Raw genomic sequence first — 15,120 nt, 5'->3', positions numbered from 1 at the left:
CTCTGACCCAAATTCTGGAGCAGTTTGCACCTGGAGGGGCTATGTTAAACCTGGCTTGGCACGGTCTCCTGGAGGAACCCGCCCGCAGCACCCCCAGGAGCAGTGTCCTGTGTGACCAGCTCCCAATGCACCGACTGGGATGACAGGGCGCTATGCTACATGGAGAGGCCCTGGGTGGGTTATTTTGTTTATTTATTTATTTATTTGCCTGGGATGTTAGCAAGTTTGGCTCCTTTAACGTGTAGTGCCCGAGCAGGCGCTGACGAGGCTGTGGGTGGTAATTGCCATGCTAAATCAATGACAGCGGCCTGAGACCAAAACCTTCAGGCTGAGCATTTAAAAAGGGGGGATGGCCCCAGGGTGAGCGAAACCGAGCCCGCATAGGCTGCAAACGTGCATCGCATTCTCGTTAAGGGAGGAAGGCGTCGCCGGGTCCTCGGCACTCGCGCGCTTGGGAGCGGGATGCAGCCGAGGGACCCGCAGGAACAGCGGCTCGGGGGCGGCTGCAGCCGCCGGGGAGGGTCGCTTTCGTGCCCTTCCCCGGGTCTCTTCGTTTCTACCTTTTTAAGCAGCACTGATGTAGACGAGTGTGGTAGGAGTGTGGTTTTTGTTTTGTTTTGTTTTTCCTCCTTGCTTCCCCTCAGTAAAAAGCAGGCAGCCAGTATCCTGTTATCTTGCTAAAAACTTGTCACTGGACCTCAGCCTGATGCTGCAGCGAATACCTTGACGTACAGTGAATACAAGAAAAAAAAATGCTCTGGTGCCAGCCTCAAGTAAAAATGCTCTAGCATATAGCTTCTTATAGTAACTTTTATTTAAAAAAAAAGGATATTTCAGCACTAATTCTGGGTTTCCAAACACCAAGTAATTTTGATTTGCACTGTAAACTTGCCACTGAGAAACTCTTCTTAACCACATTCATCTCCAGTTACCACTGCAATAGCTACTCCTTACCATTAAAACATACCAGATAAGGGACTTAAATGAAACATTCCTTTAGCAAAACCATATTAAGTCATATTTCTGCTGAGCACTGTGCAGTAAGCCCTCCCCCCAAACCTCCTCTAGGCATTGCATAAATATGTAAGTAAGTAGGGAATGAAAACCTGATGAGTTATGTTTTTGATCCACATGAAATTAATGCTATTCTTAAATAGATATTGAATTATTTAGCAGTAAGGAGGTAAAAGGATATTGCTCTGAAGTGCAAAGCTGCTAGTTTTGCTCCTACAGGCAGCTTTATCTCGATCAAATCTGAATTTAAAAATGAGAAATTATTAGAAATAATCAGTAATTCAATGCATACAAAGCTACTTTGTCAACGCCTTTCAACATGTATTTTGACAAGTATAATCAGAGTGAATTAATCTTTTGTCTGCAACTTCAGTAAAAATAAAAATATTCCAGAATTAATAGCCTCAGCATGAGCTGGTTTGATGGAATTAAAATATCTCTAGGGTAGGAGCCTGCTTCATTCCAGCCTCAAATGTTCACACAGGGGAACACTCCTGAAAACGGAATTGCTTGGCTAGGGTTGTTGGCAACTGCGCGGCTCCGTTTCCTCGGCAGACGAAGCTTTGCAGCATGGAAGTGGGTGGCTCTGTACCAAAAGCCCTCCAGAACCCTAAAGCATGCATTAATGAGAAAGGTAGCTATAGTTTCTTTCTTCCAGCTCCCCATTGCCACTGTCAAAGAAAGATGAACTTTAGAACGGACTCAATGAAGTTAATATTCTAGTTAGTTTTATAGAAAATTTTAACCTTTAGCTTCGTTACCCATTTCAGTACATTTCCACGGTTGGGGTATAAACATCACTAGCGTTATGGAAGCACGGAATCACATAGGGCAGTACTTAGAGTTCAGGACAGTCGTGAAAGTCACTTACTTAAAGAAATGATCAGCCAGAAATCAAATACAGTTCTGAACTCTTAAAATTTATTTAAAGTTTGACCAAAGTAGTTTTAATCCCCAAGTTTTGTTTACAGAAGTCTAACAGTTTCTCTCGTATAGTCAAAGATTAATAAAAGAACTGAGATAGCATTGCATTAGTGCATAGAGCGCAAAACTATTCTACAATAGTAAAAAAAAATAATAAAAAAAGGCAGAATTGGTTTAAAATTGAGGGTTTTGAATAAGTGAAAGCAAGTGTTAGTATTACAGGCAGAGATGTCAACTGTTCAGAAGTTCTTAGCTAGTTTACTGCTCTAGGCTTGAAATTTTCTCCTTTTCTCTAGAGAGAGGCAGAAATACCTCCCCCCATTTTGCCTCAAGTTTTTGACCTTTTTGTCCAATTTCTACGCCTGATCAGCTAAGGCAATTTTCTTTATGAAATATCCACCTAAGCAGCTCCTGCCTTTGACGTTCTGCAGTTTTGCTGATTCCAGTTGATCAGAAAACGGCCTCTTCAGGTAACTGCAGCTGCCTTTGTCTTCCCTCCTGCCGTCACCTTCCGCTGCCTACGCTCAGATGCGCTTCAAATACCTAATTCTTATTCAAACTTCATTTTGCTTTCAGGCTGCAATGTCAATCAGATTCTTATTACAAGCTAGTTTCCAAAGTGTAGCAGAACAAGAACTCCCAGCTTAAGACAATACTGTCCAAAGGAAACAAAGGAACTGCAACACAACAGTAACCAGATACTGCACTTTCATGCATTTTATGCTATCCACAACCAGCATCTTACTATCCCTTGAAGACACTCCTGTTGAACAAATACTATATTAAAGATGCAGCTGTGCCAAAGCCATTTTTACTTTCATCCCGTACAGTATTTTTTTTACTTTGTGAGACCCATTTAATTGGGGCAGGGAGAGGAACCTTGGCAAAGTCAGTAGTTTAACTGAAAGAGCGTGCAAGTTTGGCAAAGGAGACATCTTTGATTATTATGGCAAAGGTATCTAAGATTTTAAATTACAATCCTTCTGTTGTCTTGGGGATACTGTCTTCAGAACAAATTATTATCAAGCTGAGATTCTTTTATTAAATTCCATCACCTTCCATACAAGTTCAACCACTTGGCCTTATTTCTATTTTATCTATACTTTTCAAAAACTTGTAGGTGTGTAATGCTTAAAAATTTTACAAGACATCGAGGTGGGTCAGAGAAGGGGGAAAAAAAAACCCAGCCCACCCCAACCTACCAAGCACAACAAAAATAGCAGTTTTAAGATTATCCAAGCAGTATAGGAATGGTGTGAGTTCCTATAAAAGAGGCACATTGCTGAAGGAGAAAGGAAAAACAAATGTGAGAGCAGTATAGCCACTCTGAGGGTTGGGTTTTTTTGATTTTGAAAAGGTGCATTACATTAAACAAACATACTGGTGTCATGGAACAATAATCCTTCAGAAATACTAAGTTCTTTTGGTACTGATGGGGGAAGGCTGTAGGGAAACCACATTAAAAGGTTAGTAAAACTGCATCATTGTGCAAACAAGATCCCCAGCTACCCATTAACTGCTTATCTACTTTTATCAATTTAAAATCAAGTCTTTAATTGTATCCCCAAACCCTCATTATTGTACTTGACATTCCTTACACTCAAAATATTTTACCTGCAGCAGATTATTCACCTGGGAATTAGTATTACTGTGTTGACTCTTTCCAGTTACCCAGTTCTACTGCAATTCTTGTCTGATCCAAAGCTTTAGCTGCATTGTTAAAAAGGCAACAGAATACACAGTCCTGCCACATCACTTCAAGATGATATGTGATGGATTTATCTCATCACTCTGAGAAATGCACCAATAGGTATGTACAAGCAGACAACCTAGAAACATCTTTTACCCAAAAGTAGCTTCAAAAAAAATCAAAAATGAACAGGACAGGTATAAACAACAGTATCCTGCTGAAAATCAGTTAACTAGCTACTGGTTTCTCTCTCATCTTTTTCTCAAAATAAAAACACAGCAAGATGCTATAAAGGTGAGTTGTAGAAACCAGTCTGCAGCTGAATTTCACTCTACTCTTTGGAAACAACTAATCTGCATGTTTGTTTCACAATTTCTAAACACACTGTAGTCATAGTCACCCTTTTGTATCCCACAATGACTGTTTATAGATTTTCTATGAAGTTAGCATTAATCCAAAAAACACAGAGACATAGCATTGAACTTTGTTTTAATGGTCTCAAATTCTGTGACAGATTTTTGGTCAAGTTTCCATTTTAAAAAATTTATCGATTTTTAAAGACTAATAACTTAAACTGCCACGAAACAAATGGTCCACAAACATTCCTTTCCTTCTGAAGCTTTTACGATGCATCGTAATCATTAACCAGTCTTTTACTATTAAACTTAAATGGCCAATTGAGACAAACAGTTCTGAGACCGTTCTTCCACCACTGATTAAGACTGAGGTGGCAGCTGATGGACAGAATTTTCATTTAGCCTTCTGGGCTTTCTGGGCAGACTTTGTGACCTTGCCAGCTCCGCCAGCCTTCTTGTCAACTGCCTTGATGACACCAACAGCGACCGTCTGTCTCATGTCACGCACAGCAAAACGACCTGAAAACACAAAAAAAAATGGTTTTAAACTTTTGTCTAGTGCTGCATACCCTGAGTGTTATCTGCACAGCAGCAGCACAGGCCTTGGGCTAAAGGAGCAAACACTATTCTAGGACAGTTAAATTAGATGGAACAAAGACCGACATTTATTGCTTAAGTATCTAGGAATTACCGATCGTATTTAAGTTCTGGTACTATTTTAAAGTTTCTACAAAGTTATAGCTTTCAATCGACGTTCTGTAAAATAAAGAACAGACTGCCTTCTGATACTAAAAATTGAAGAGTGAATTTCCTAGAAGTTAGTATCTTGGTGGATCCCTTACCCAGAGGAGGATAATCGGAGAAGCTCTCAACACACATGGGTTTGCCAGGGATCATATCAACGATGGCAGCATCTCCAGATTTCAGGAATTTTGGGCCATCCTCCAGCTTCTTGCCAGAACGACGATCAATCTTCTCTTTGAGCTCAGCAAATTTGCAAGCGATGTGAGCAGTATGGCAATCCAGCACAGGAGCATAACCAGCACTAATTTGGCCAGGGTGGTTCAGGATAATAACCTAGAAAGCAAAGAAAGTGCAACGTAACATGAGTTATTGCCGAAAGATCTTCCAGGTATTTGCGTAAGGCTTATCAAGTCTCAGAACAAAAGCTTGTTACACTTTTTAACCAAGCCTACTGCAAGAAAAAGCACCATTCTGCATTTCACAGTCCAGAGCTACACTTCAGATATTTTCAAACAGCTGCAAAAGCTACCTGCGCAGTGAAGCCAGCAGCTTCCATTGGAGGATCATTCTTGCTGTCACCAGCAACGTTACCACGGCGAACATCTTTCACAGACACGTTCTTAACATTGAAACCAACGTTATCACCAGGCAGAGCTTCGCTCAGGGCTTCGTGGTGCATCTCAACAGATTTTACTTCAGTTGTAACATTGACGGGGGCAAAGGTAACCACCATGCCTGGCTTCAGAACACCAGTTTCTACACGGCCAACTGGTACAGTGCCAATGCCTGTAAAAGAGAAGTGATGTTAGTCATTCAGCTCAGTAAATACATGTCCCTGTGGAAAGAAAACATTTTGGACAAATACTCTACACTTTCCAGTTTTCAGGCAAACAAATCAATTTCTGTCCCATCTATTGTTTGCTGCTAGCAAGAACAGAATGGTGCAAGACTAGATACCGCCAATTTTGTAGACATCTTGAAGAGGCAGACGCAGAGGCTTGTCAGTTGGACGAGTTGGGGGCAGAATGCAGTCCAAAGCTTCAAGGAGGGTGGTTCCACTAGCATTGCCATCCTTTCGGGTAACCTTCCATCCCTTGAACCAAGGCATCTGTAACAACAACAGCCCAGAAATAAACTATTCGCTGGTTTTAATGGCACAAGACTAGGACAGACTAAGTAGCTTATTTTAATATTATCTTAGTATACTACTACAGAATAAGAATTTGTCAACTGGTGCAGTTTGGTTTCAACCTCAGCACCTGCAAACTGAAAACTATCAGAAAACATGCATGTCTTACTACTATACAAACTAGTAAGATTACTGAAGTATATCAAGTTCTTAATACGAACGTGAAACCTACGTTAGAGCTAGGCTCCAACATGTTGTCTCCATTCCAACCAGAAATAGGCACAAAAGCTACAGTGTCTGGGTTGTAGCCAATTTTCTTGATATAAGTGCTGACTTCTTTGACAATTTCTTCGTATCTCTTCTGGCTGTAAGGTGGCTCGGTGGAATCCATCTTGTTAACACCAACAATCAGCTGTTTTACACCTAGTGTGTAGGCCAGAAGGGCATGCTCACGGGTCTGCCCGTTCTTGGAAATACCAGCCTCGAACTCACCAACACCAGCAGCAACGATCAGGACAGCACAATCAGCCTTTGAAAAGAAAGAAGGAGAAAGAAAAAACACCTCGTTAACAATATCAAGTTTACATATATGTTAAGATACTTATACTTTAAACAACAACAAAAAAAAAAAAAAAAAAAAAAAAAAACCCAAACACCACACACACACACACACACATCTCCCAAACTCCTAAGATCTTTAGTCCTATTTACATACCTGAGAAGTTCCCGTAATCATGTTTTTAATGAAGTCTCTGTGTCCAGGAGCATCAATGATGGTGACGTAGTACTTGCTTGTTTCAAATTTCCACAGGGAAATATCAATAGTAATACCACGCTCACGTTCAGCTTTCAGCTTGTCCAAGACCCAGGCATATTTAAAGGAACCTTTGCCCATCTATAGATAAAGAATTTTTTTTTTTTTTTACAATACATACTCCAATTTAGTTCAGAAAAATCACAAACTAGACACCGACTAAAGAGCAAAAAATCTCAAAATAGCAGCTTATACTGAAAAACACTGTTGCTCACAACAGTGGGCGTAGATTCATCTGGCACCACTAGTGACAGATGCCAACTTGTTTTCTGTTATTTGACCTGCTGACACTTTAGCCCTCTTGACAGCTTGTTAACTGTACTAACACATTACAAGTTAAGTCTTGTTAAGCTAAGCTCTCCTATCGAATGTCCTCTAGAAACTTTAGTTTTCTTAGTAACGTAATCCCTGCCTCATGAACTGCTCGCATGCTTTGAACTGCTTTGCATGCTAACTTTGGTATTTTTCACTTTGTAAAATATATTTGTTAAGATATAATCTCCAATATTACACAGAAGCTTGAACATTTTGTTAAAATTAGCATTCTACAAGCTGTAGCACTGAAATATAGGCACTTCTAGATTTTCAGGTATAAACTTCATCAGAGCAACTGCTTTAATTTTATCCTTAACTAAACACACACAAGGGGAACTCCACATTAATTCCAATCCCAGACTATCATTACCATCATTATACAGATGTTGCTTCAGACTACCCTTCCCTTCATTTTACCGTTAATAATTTGAGCTTCGCCAACTAACACACAGATTCAACAGGTACAAACACTATCATTTGTTCAACTATGGGCACAATTACAGCTGATTGCCTCCCTGTGACTGCAGAACAGTAAAATTGCTGTTTACTGGCTTAATTTTGCGATTGAGCCTCTGTTTATTCAGCCACGTGGCCTTCAAATTCTGCTGGACGTTACATGCCCACAAACCTCAGCAGCTTCCTTCTCGAACTTCTCAATGGTCCTCTTGTCAATACCACCACACTTGTAGATGAGGTGGCCAGTTGTGGTGGACTTGCCAGAATCGACATGGCCAATGACGACGATGTTGATGTGGGTCTTCTCCTTTCCCATTTTGGATGGTTAGTTTAAGTTCTTACTTTCGGCAAAAGAGAATCGACACCTAAAAACCCGAACGTAAAAAAAAATAGATGAAAAAAAGGAAAAAAAACCCGAGTTTTACCACGGGGAGCTGCCCCCGCGGCCGCGCTCGCCGCAGCCCGGCGCACCGGGCGGAAGGGGGCACTAGACCGCGATGGCGGCCCCGCGTGCACGGCGGCCTCGCGGGCACGAGCGGCGCCGGCCCCGCCCCGCCGCTCCGCGGGAGAGGAGAGGAGCGGGAGGGGCGCCCGGGCGGGCGCAGGTCGGGGGCCCGGCGGAGCAGCCCGGCGCGTCGCCCCCTCCCAGCCGCTGCCGGCGCCGCGGCAGAGGCTCGAGCTCCCGGCGGGCGGCCGGGCGGCGGCCCCGGCGGGCGGCGGAGGGCGGGGCCGTCCGCTCCTTTGTGTGTGACTCACCCCGCCCGGGCCGCCGCGTCCTCCATTTTGTGGCGTTCGCGGCGGGCAGGAAAAGCGAGCGGCCATTTTTTTTCGCGGACCCCGTCCTCGGCGCCGCCGCCGCGGCCCGCCCGCCGGCCCGGCTCCCCACCGCGGCCCGCTCGGCTCCTCCCGCCCGCGGCCGCCCCGCCGCCACGGCAGCGGTTGGTGCCTCGTGCCTCGAGCGCGCGACGCCCCGCCACGCCGCCCCGGGGCCCGCGCCAGGCGAGGCGAGGCGCCGCCACTCCCGAGCGCCCCGCGCTGCCGCCCCGCTCCCCCCTCCCCCTCCGCCCCGCACCGGGGCCTCCGCTCCGCTCGGCGCCGCGACCCCGCGCGCCAGCTCGCGAGCCCCCGCGGCGCGCGGCGGGCCCTCCCCTCCGGCCCCGGCCTGCCCCGCGCGGCCGCGCCTCACCTGCAAGGCGGCGGCAAACCCGTAGCGAAAAAGACCGACGGCGTGAGCGGCTCCCCTTATATAGCCCGGGCGGGGGCGGCGCCTGCGCGACACGTCACCACTCCCAGCGGCCCGGCGGCTCCTCCCCGCGCCCGGCCCGGCGGCGGCGCGGGCGGAGGGCGCGGCCCGGCGCGTAGCGGCGCGCGGGACGGCGGGTAGCGGCGCGCAGCCGCCGGGCCGGGCCGGGCCGGGCCGGGCCAGGGCCGGCCCCGAGGTACGTGCGCACCAGGGTGCGCTGGAAGAACCGGCGGCGGTTAGAAGAGCCCTCAGCCGTTCGCGTGCGGGGGTATAGATCCCGGGCGGAACTGGCACCCCGAGGGAGGCTCGGGGCTCCTCGCAGGGAGGAGATGGCCGCTTAACTGCGCTCCTGGACCGGGCACTGCTGGCGCCCGCGAGGAGCGTAAGAGCCAGCTGACCGAAGGGACGGGCTTCGGCTTTCTCCAGGGACAGCAGCCGCAGCGGGCGCGGAGATGAAGAGAAGGGTTTGGTCGGGGCAAAGGGCCCTGGAGCCTTCTGCAAACTGCATGGCACCAGCACATGGAAGAGATGGACACTCAAGTTTCAGACTGGACCAGCGCCAAGTCCAGCACAGGGCGCTGGAGCAGCTAAACAAAGCCCCTGGAGAGTGGCCCCAGGCAACTTAATGTTTCTTGTTAGACACACAAAGGAACTCAATCAGTGAAATTAGAAATGTTGTTCAATCCAAGCTGCACCTACTAACCTAAATTTGTCAGATGCTTAAGATACTGGAACATAAGAACTCCTGCAGCTCCTTTTATTGCAAGTCCCCCAGGAACAGAGGTGGTGAGAAAGAGAGAGCAGCAGACCAGGGAACCTCATTATACTAGCACAGCAAACTGCAGAATCTAACTTTTTTGGGGGGGGGGGAGGGGGGGGAAAGGGCACTACTAGGAGAAAAAAAGTTAAAAGGTTTTTGCACAAAATACCAGTCAAGGTGGACAGACCTTACAATAGGATATATCTGAAATGCAAAGGCTTCTGATATGACCAAAAAGAGTCACGCATCTACGATAACTTCTGTGAAAGAAATCAAAATTGCATGAAGCGTCCTCATACTGTTCTTCACATGTCAACATTTATAAACAAGAACCACTGGATGGCCTGGCTCTCCTAACAAATCCTCATGATTCCAATAGATGTGAATTGTTTTCTGGTTCACTCGCTTTGAAATGATGCAAGAAAACCCATTATATATTCAAAACTCAGATACCTATTAAAGAGAAATTAAATTTGAAGATGTGTATTTTCCCCTGTGTTCCTTTAAAAAGATAATACCTGTGAAGAAAAAAAATAGTGCATGCTGTGTTTCCATCTTCAGGTACTTTGAACACCTGCTTATATTTGCCCAACTACAGTTTTCAGTAGAGCAAAATCAACATAGCACTTGCCGCTATGCCCTCATAGTAGTAAAGCATGGAAATGGCTTTTCTTAAGAAAACCCAAGCCCCCCCCCCAAAACAAACAAACAAACAAACAAAAAAAAAAACCACAAACACCTGATGCATCTATACTCTCCCCTAACTCCGAATTTCTCTAGCTGAGCTAGACCTAGCATGAAATTCACCACAGGAGAGAATAAGCTTAACACTTCATGGATTGATAAAGAAGTGAAATGTTTCCATAATATCCGGTATTTTTCCACATCCACAATTAAAAAAATCAGGGTATAAAAAAAAACAATTTTAAAAAGATACCATGTATTACAGGGGCTGAGTTTAGAAAACATGTTTTACACACACTCACACCTACGCACTCACCCCAGGTTCACTGCAAAAATGTTCCGCTATTGTTAAATAGACTCATTTTTTAGGAAAGGAGTAAAGTTCTTCCTATCACTCTCCAATGTATATAGCAGGAAATGGGGGTAGCTAGAGAGAGCTCAGTTTTCCTCAGAAATAACATTTAGGATAACAATACAGTAAGATGTGAAGTTTTATATGAAGACCAGTAATGGGGGGGGGGAGGGAAGGATCACTTTTTTGAAACAGAATTTCCTATTTTTTTTAATTAAGAAAATAATATCCATTATCATAAAGTAATTTAAAGGTTCAAGTTGATGACAAAAGGGTAATATTTGGTAAGAAAGCTAAGCAGCATTTTTTGGATCTCCTATAAAGTGAAGCCAGTTTATAAAACTAATCTAGAAGTTTTATATTCAGGATGCTTTAAAGTTAGCTTCTAAAATGGGTTTTTCAGTATTTTTAACGGACTGATCTGTCAAAGGATCCATCCTAATAAAAAGGTAGTTTAAAACTTTCAATATGCAGTCTATGACTTGTGCTTCAACAGAGGCAGGAGAAAGGAAATATTTTACTGATTTCTTACATGGTCCATAATAAACTGACCTCCTCCTTTTTTTTTTTTTTTTTATTTTAAAGAACTTATTTTAAAAGCCTTATAAAAATGAAGCCATTTGGAACTGTATGTTTCTTAAGACAGGAATTTCTGGGGTAGCTGTATGTATGTGGTTTCTGTATGTAGCTGAAAGTCTGTTGAATTTCTTGGACAACCTTTTAACTATGGTCCTAATTGAAAACTACAACAGCTATAACAGTTTTTTCTTCCATTTATTTAACTGAACTTTCCAAAAGAATTTTATTATTTCCTCCTTAATCAGTCCAATGCATACTTCTACTCTCCCAACAACTAGCATGTCTTTCATTGTCCATTCTATTAGCGGAACATTTGTATTATCAGTCTTGCAAATGTTTATACAGCTGGGGAGCTTTCAGATATATGAAATCACATAATTAAGTGGAAATCTGAAGAATCCCTTCAAATAACTAACACAGATAGGCACTTACTGGATTAAATCCTGTATGCAAATAGCGTGTTATATATTTCAGATTCTGTTCATTAGACAAAAGTATTCTCTTTGATATGAAAAGCTTATGAAGAAACTAAGGGATTTTTAGAAGTCAAGATCTATAAGGACTGCTCCACAGCCTGAAAAAGTCCAGCCTGACCATTATTAGAAGAGCTTGGGGGGAGGGAGGGGGAAGTTATTAATTTTCCCTTGATCAGGGTTGAGCATATGCTAAACTGAAATAACTCAAAACTTTAACTGAGCATGCTTAGGTAATCTAAGCTTCTTGAAGGAACCAGCTTTGAAAGTTATTTAGTGTGAGTAGCCAGTATTTTTATATAAATAAGTTAGTTGGTAGACAGAAGAGACAACAACACATACACTTCAAGTTACAATCTTGAGACAGCACAAAACCTCCTTGGAGGTTTTCAAGGCCCAATTTGAGAAAATCTGAACAACCAGGTCTGATCTCATAGCTGATCTTGCTTTGAGCAGGAGATTGGACTAGAGACCTCCTGAGGTCCCTTCCAACCTGAATTATTCTAGGATAGACACTGTTACATTTTTGTAAAGTACTCCAGGTGACTGAGGCTACAGTTTTCATATCAATTTATTGACACACTTGAATGATTGCTTTTGTGCAAACAGATTTTTATACTACTTCTATTACTGTTTGAATGCAGTCCCAGTATTATATCAGTTCGAGCTTACTACAAGTAATTTTTGGAAAAGTATAATCAGATTTCTAGACATGATGAGCTCTTATAAATACCACTAAAATACATAGAAAAAGTGAGTGCTTAACGACTTTAAAGGCAGGTCTTCACTGCCGCATACTTTTGAAGAGCCATTTCAGTCTCTTTACTCGGTATATTGGCCCAGCTGATAAAAGCTATCCAGACATGGAAGTTAAAATTCACACTGGCAACGCGAACAAAAACACCCTTTTAAAAACAAGAAAAGAAAACCACCCACAGAAAACTCTCTAATGTCAGAAAGACAACAAAGGATTGTGATTTAGACATTGAAATTTTCAAAGGGTAAATTCTTAACACTACATAGCAAGTACTTAAGAAGTACCAGAGACAGTTACATGTGTACATTATAGGGCATGTTTTCACTTCTAGTAGACTCTTGACTCAGTCTGAGGCAGACGATCTGGCAAATTTCATTTCAAAGCAAAATGAATTTGACAAAAGTTACAGACACAGAATACAGTCTTGTAGTAGGAGACATAAGAAAGTGGCCTTTGAGAGCTATTTGAGAGTATTATTGGGATGAATAAGCATCTACAGGTCCAGAGGCTTCTGAAATTACTTACCATGAGCCCTGTAAGAGGGTACCATTTCCCACAGAAGACACTTACTTGCAGGAAGCACTACTGTTCTGCTTACAGCATTTCCAACAGGTGAAGGACTAATGCTTAGAGGACAGTCTGCTAAAGCGAGAAGGAAAAAAAAAAAAAAAAAAAAAAAAAAAAAAGCCAGCCTACCACCACCTGTTTGACAAAGCTTTTCAAACCATGCTTGTCCACAGCATCAGAAAAGTAATTTATACAGAAGGCATAGTATCAGTTAAATCACACAGCAGGTGCAGGTGTTCTAGAGATGCAACCAGAACTGCTGTGTTTAAGTCCCCCTTCCTTTGCCTCAAGTTCTGTTCTGTGGAAGCCTGCATTACTGAAGTAGAGAAGGAAAATACCTGCTTTACAGAAGTGTTTTATTTGGGAAGCAAAGAATCTTACAGGTGGCTACTTTATAAGACTTTTTCTGGAACAGAACAGCAAACAGGGAGATACGCACAGACAACTAGAGGACATCAGATCCAATAATTACTTACTCCTTTAGTTCAACTGGAAATAGCCCCTTCATTGTTAGTCACCTGAAAAAGCTTCACATACTTTACTAGTGCTATTGCTCACGAACACTAGCTGAGGACCTGCTCCAGCAAAGAATAAGGAGTTACTAGGCACCAATGCCAAATAAAGGTAAAAGGCTGATGAAGTAACTACTGCTACTATGGAGAAACAATATAATTTATTAAACTGTTTCATGGTTTTGCTTTAGCTGTACTGTACAGGTTACAGTACAGCATTTGGTCCTTTTCAGAATGGAATCACATTTTCACTACATCCCACCACATTTCAGGCACCCTAAATAAGGATAGCCCATAAGCCCTTATAGGAGTTCAATACAAAGAACACCCTAAAAAGTGAGCCTAAAACAAACAAACAAAAAAATAGTTCATTGTACATAAACATAACAGAAGACACTGAACAGAAATTTATTGTGTGGGATCAATTTGGCTCTTCTCAAATTATCATGAACTCTTCTTCCAAAATTCCATTTTTAAGGCAGTTTTCTTCTGCTAAAAAATCACTTTGCCCAAACTAACTGAATAATCTTTTTATTATGATAAGCCTATGAAGAAACCTTTAAGCTGGACCTCACTTGTCATCCACAAACTACACATTTTAAATTTCTCTGTTGAGTGACTGAAATACACTATAAAGTTCTGTTGAATGTCCATGTATGAGGTTATTTTTGCTGCTTCTTTCAACAGGGAGTTTGGAACTGGCTGTGCATTCAGCAAGCTGGAAGCTCACTCACACTGAAAGTTCACCCACAAAAACCCCCAAATTCCCTGTTCTCATCTTACAGACCATTTGCATCCTCCCCCTTTCTGCCTCTCCTGCTGCCTCAAGTAAAAGCAAGTTTTCAAACAGAGAGACAAAGTCTATAGGCAGATTCTATGAGGGGGTTGTTTTATATGCAGTAAGAAAATCTGAAATGCAACCTAAGGCTACAAAGGAGAGAAACATAATAAAGGTCATGTTGGTGCATTCTTTGAAAATATGGTACAAGTTGGGGAGAGTGAGCAGAAAGAGGACAAAGAAGGGCAATACCTGAGACTTGTACTAGGAAGGATGGAGTGGACACATCCAGCTATTCAACTTGGTGCCATCCACTCAGTACACTTTCATGTTGCTGTGGTTTCCAGTATTGGCATCACTCAGTATGTGGATTGGTTTCCACTGCAATTACACATATATGACTTACTATGGGGTAACCACAGTCACAGGAAGTGGTGCAGGTCAAGTCATTTACAAGCCTTGTTCAAATTTATATACATTCATATATAAATATACATTCATATATGTATATTCATATATACAATATATGCTTGACATTCATTCAGTGAATTTAGATTCTAGGCCTAATTAAAGTTTGGGAAGTTTTCAGTGAAGAACTATGGGAATAAATCTAGATTTGGAAATGTGCTTGTATTTGACCTGTTCAATCTATTGAGTTTACTGAAAGGCAGTTTGGCTTAGCCTCCAGAAATCTACATGAGACAGAAAATCCTATAAAGGAAGAATCATGAGCCCAGACACAAAGTCATAAAAAGATTCAATTCCTGGTAGTTAAATTAAGATAGAAATATAAGCCAATTATTTATAATTGGCAATGAACAATAGGACCAGCTTGCTAAAAGGCAATAAGCCAAAAAACCAAGAAATGCTCAATATTTAATTATGTCAAACAAACAAAACCTTTGATATAGAATTGGGGGGGGAGGCATGGCACAGGAAAGACCATTTACTTAAAATTATGCCTTTGCTTTTA

At 42.6% G+C, this 15,120-nt stretch overlaps 1 protein-coding gene across 1 annotated transcript; it reads right to left on the bottom strand.

The window, feature by feature from the left end:
- Window positions 1-4,100: 4,100 nt before the first annotated feature.
- Window positions 4,101-8,712, bottom strand: EEF1A1 (eukaryotic translation elongation factor 1 alpha 1). Its single transcript, XM_062572849.1, has 8 exons — window positions 8,629-8,712; window positions 7,615-7,807; window positions 6,573-6,752; window positions 6,090-6,386; window positions 5,686-5,836; window positions 5,258-5,514; window positions 4,827-5,061; window positions 4,101-4,503 (listed from the first exon to the last, which is right to left on the bottom strand). Exons 2-8 carry the CDS (start codon window positions 7,756-7,758, stop codon window positions 4,379-4,381), a joined length of 1,389 nt encoding a protein of 462 aa, XP_062428833.1. The 5' UTR covers window positions 7,759-7,807; window positions 8,629-8,712; the 3' UTR covers window positions 4,101-4,378.
- Window positions 8,713-15,120: the final 6,408 nt, after the last annotated feature.

The sequence above is a fragment of the Rhea pennata genome, chromosome 3 (genome assembly GCF_028389875.1).
Source record: "Rhea pennata isolate bPtePen1 chromosome 3, bPtePen1.pri, whole genome shotgun sequence".
Taxonomy (NCBI): Eukaryota; Metazoa; Chordata; class Aves; order Rheiformes; family Rheidae; genus Rhea; species Rhea pennata.
The sequence above is the reverse complement of the archived record's forward strand: the minus strand, read 5'-3'. Positions and strand labels throughout refer to the sequence as shown.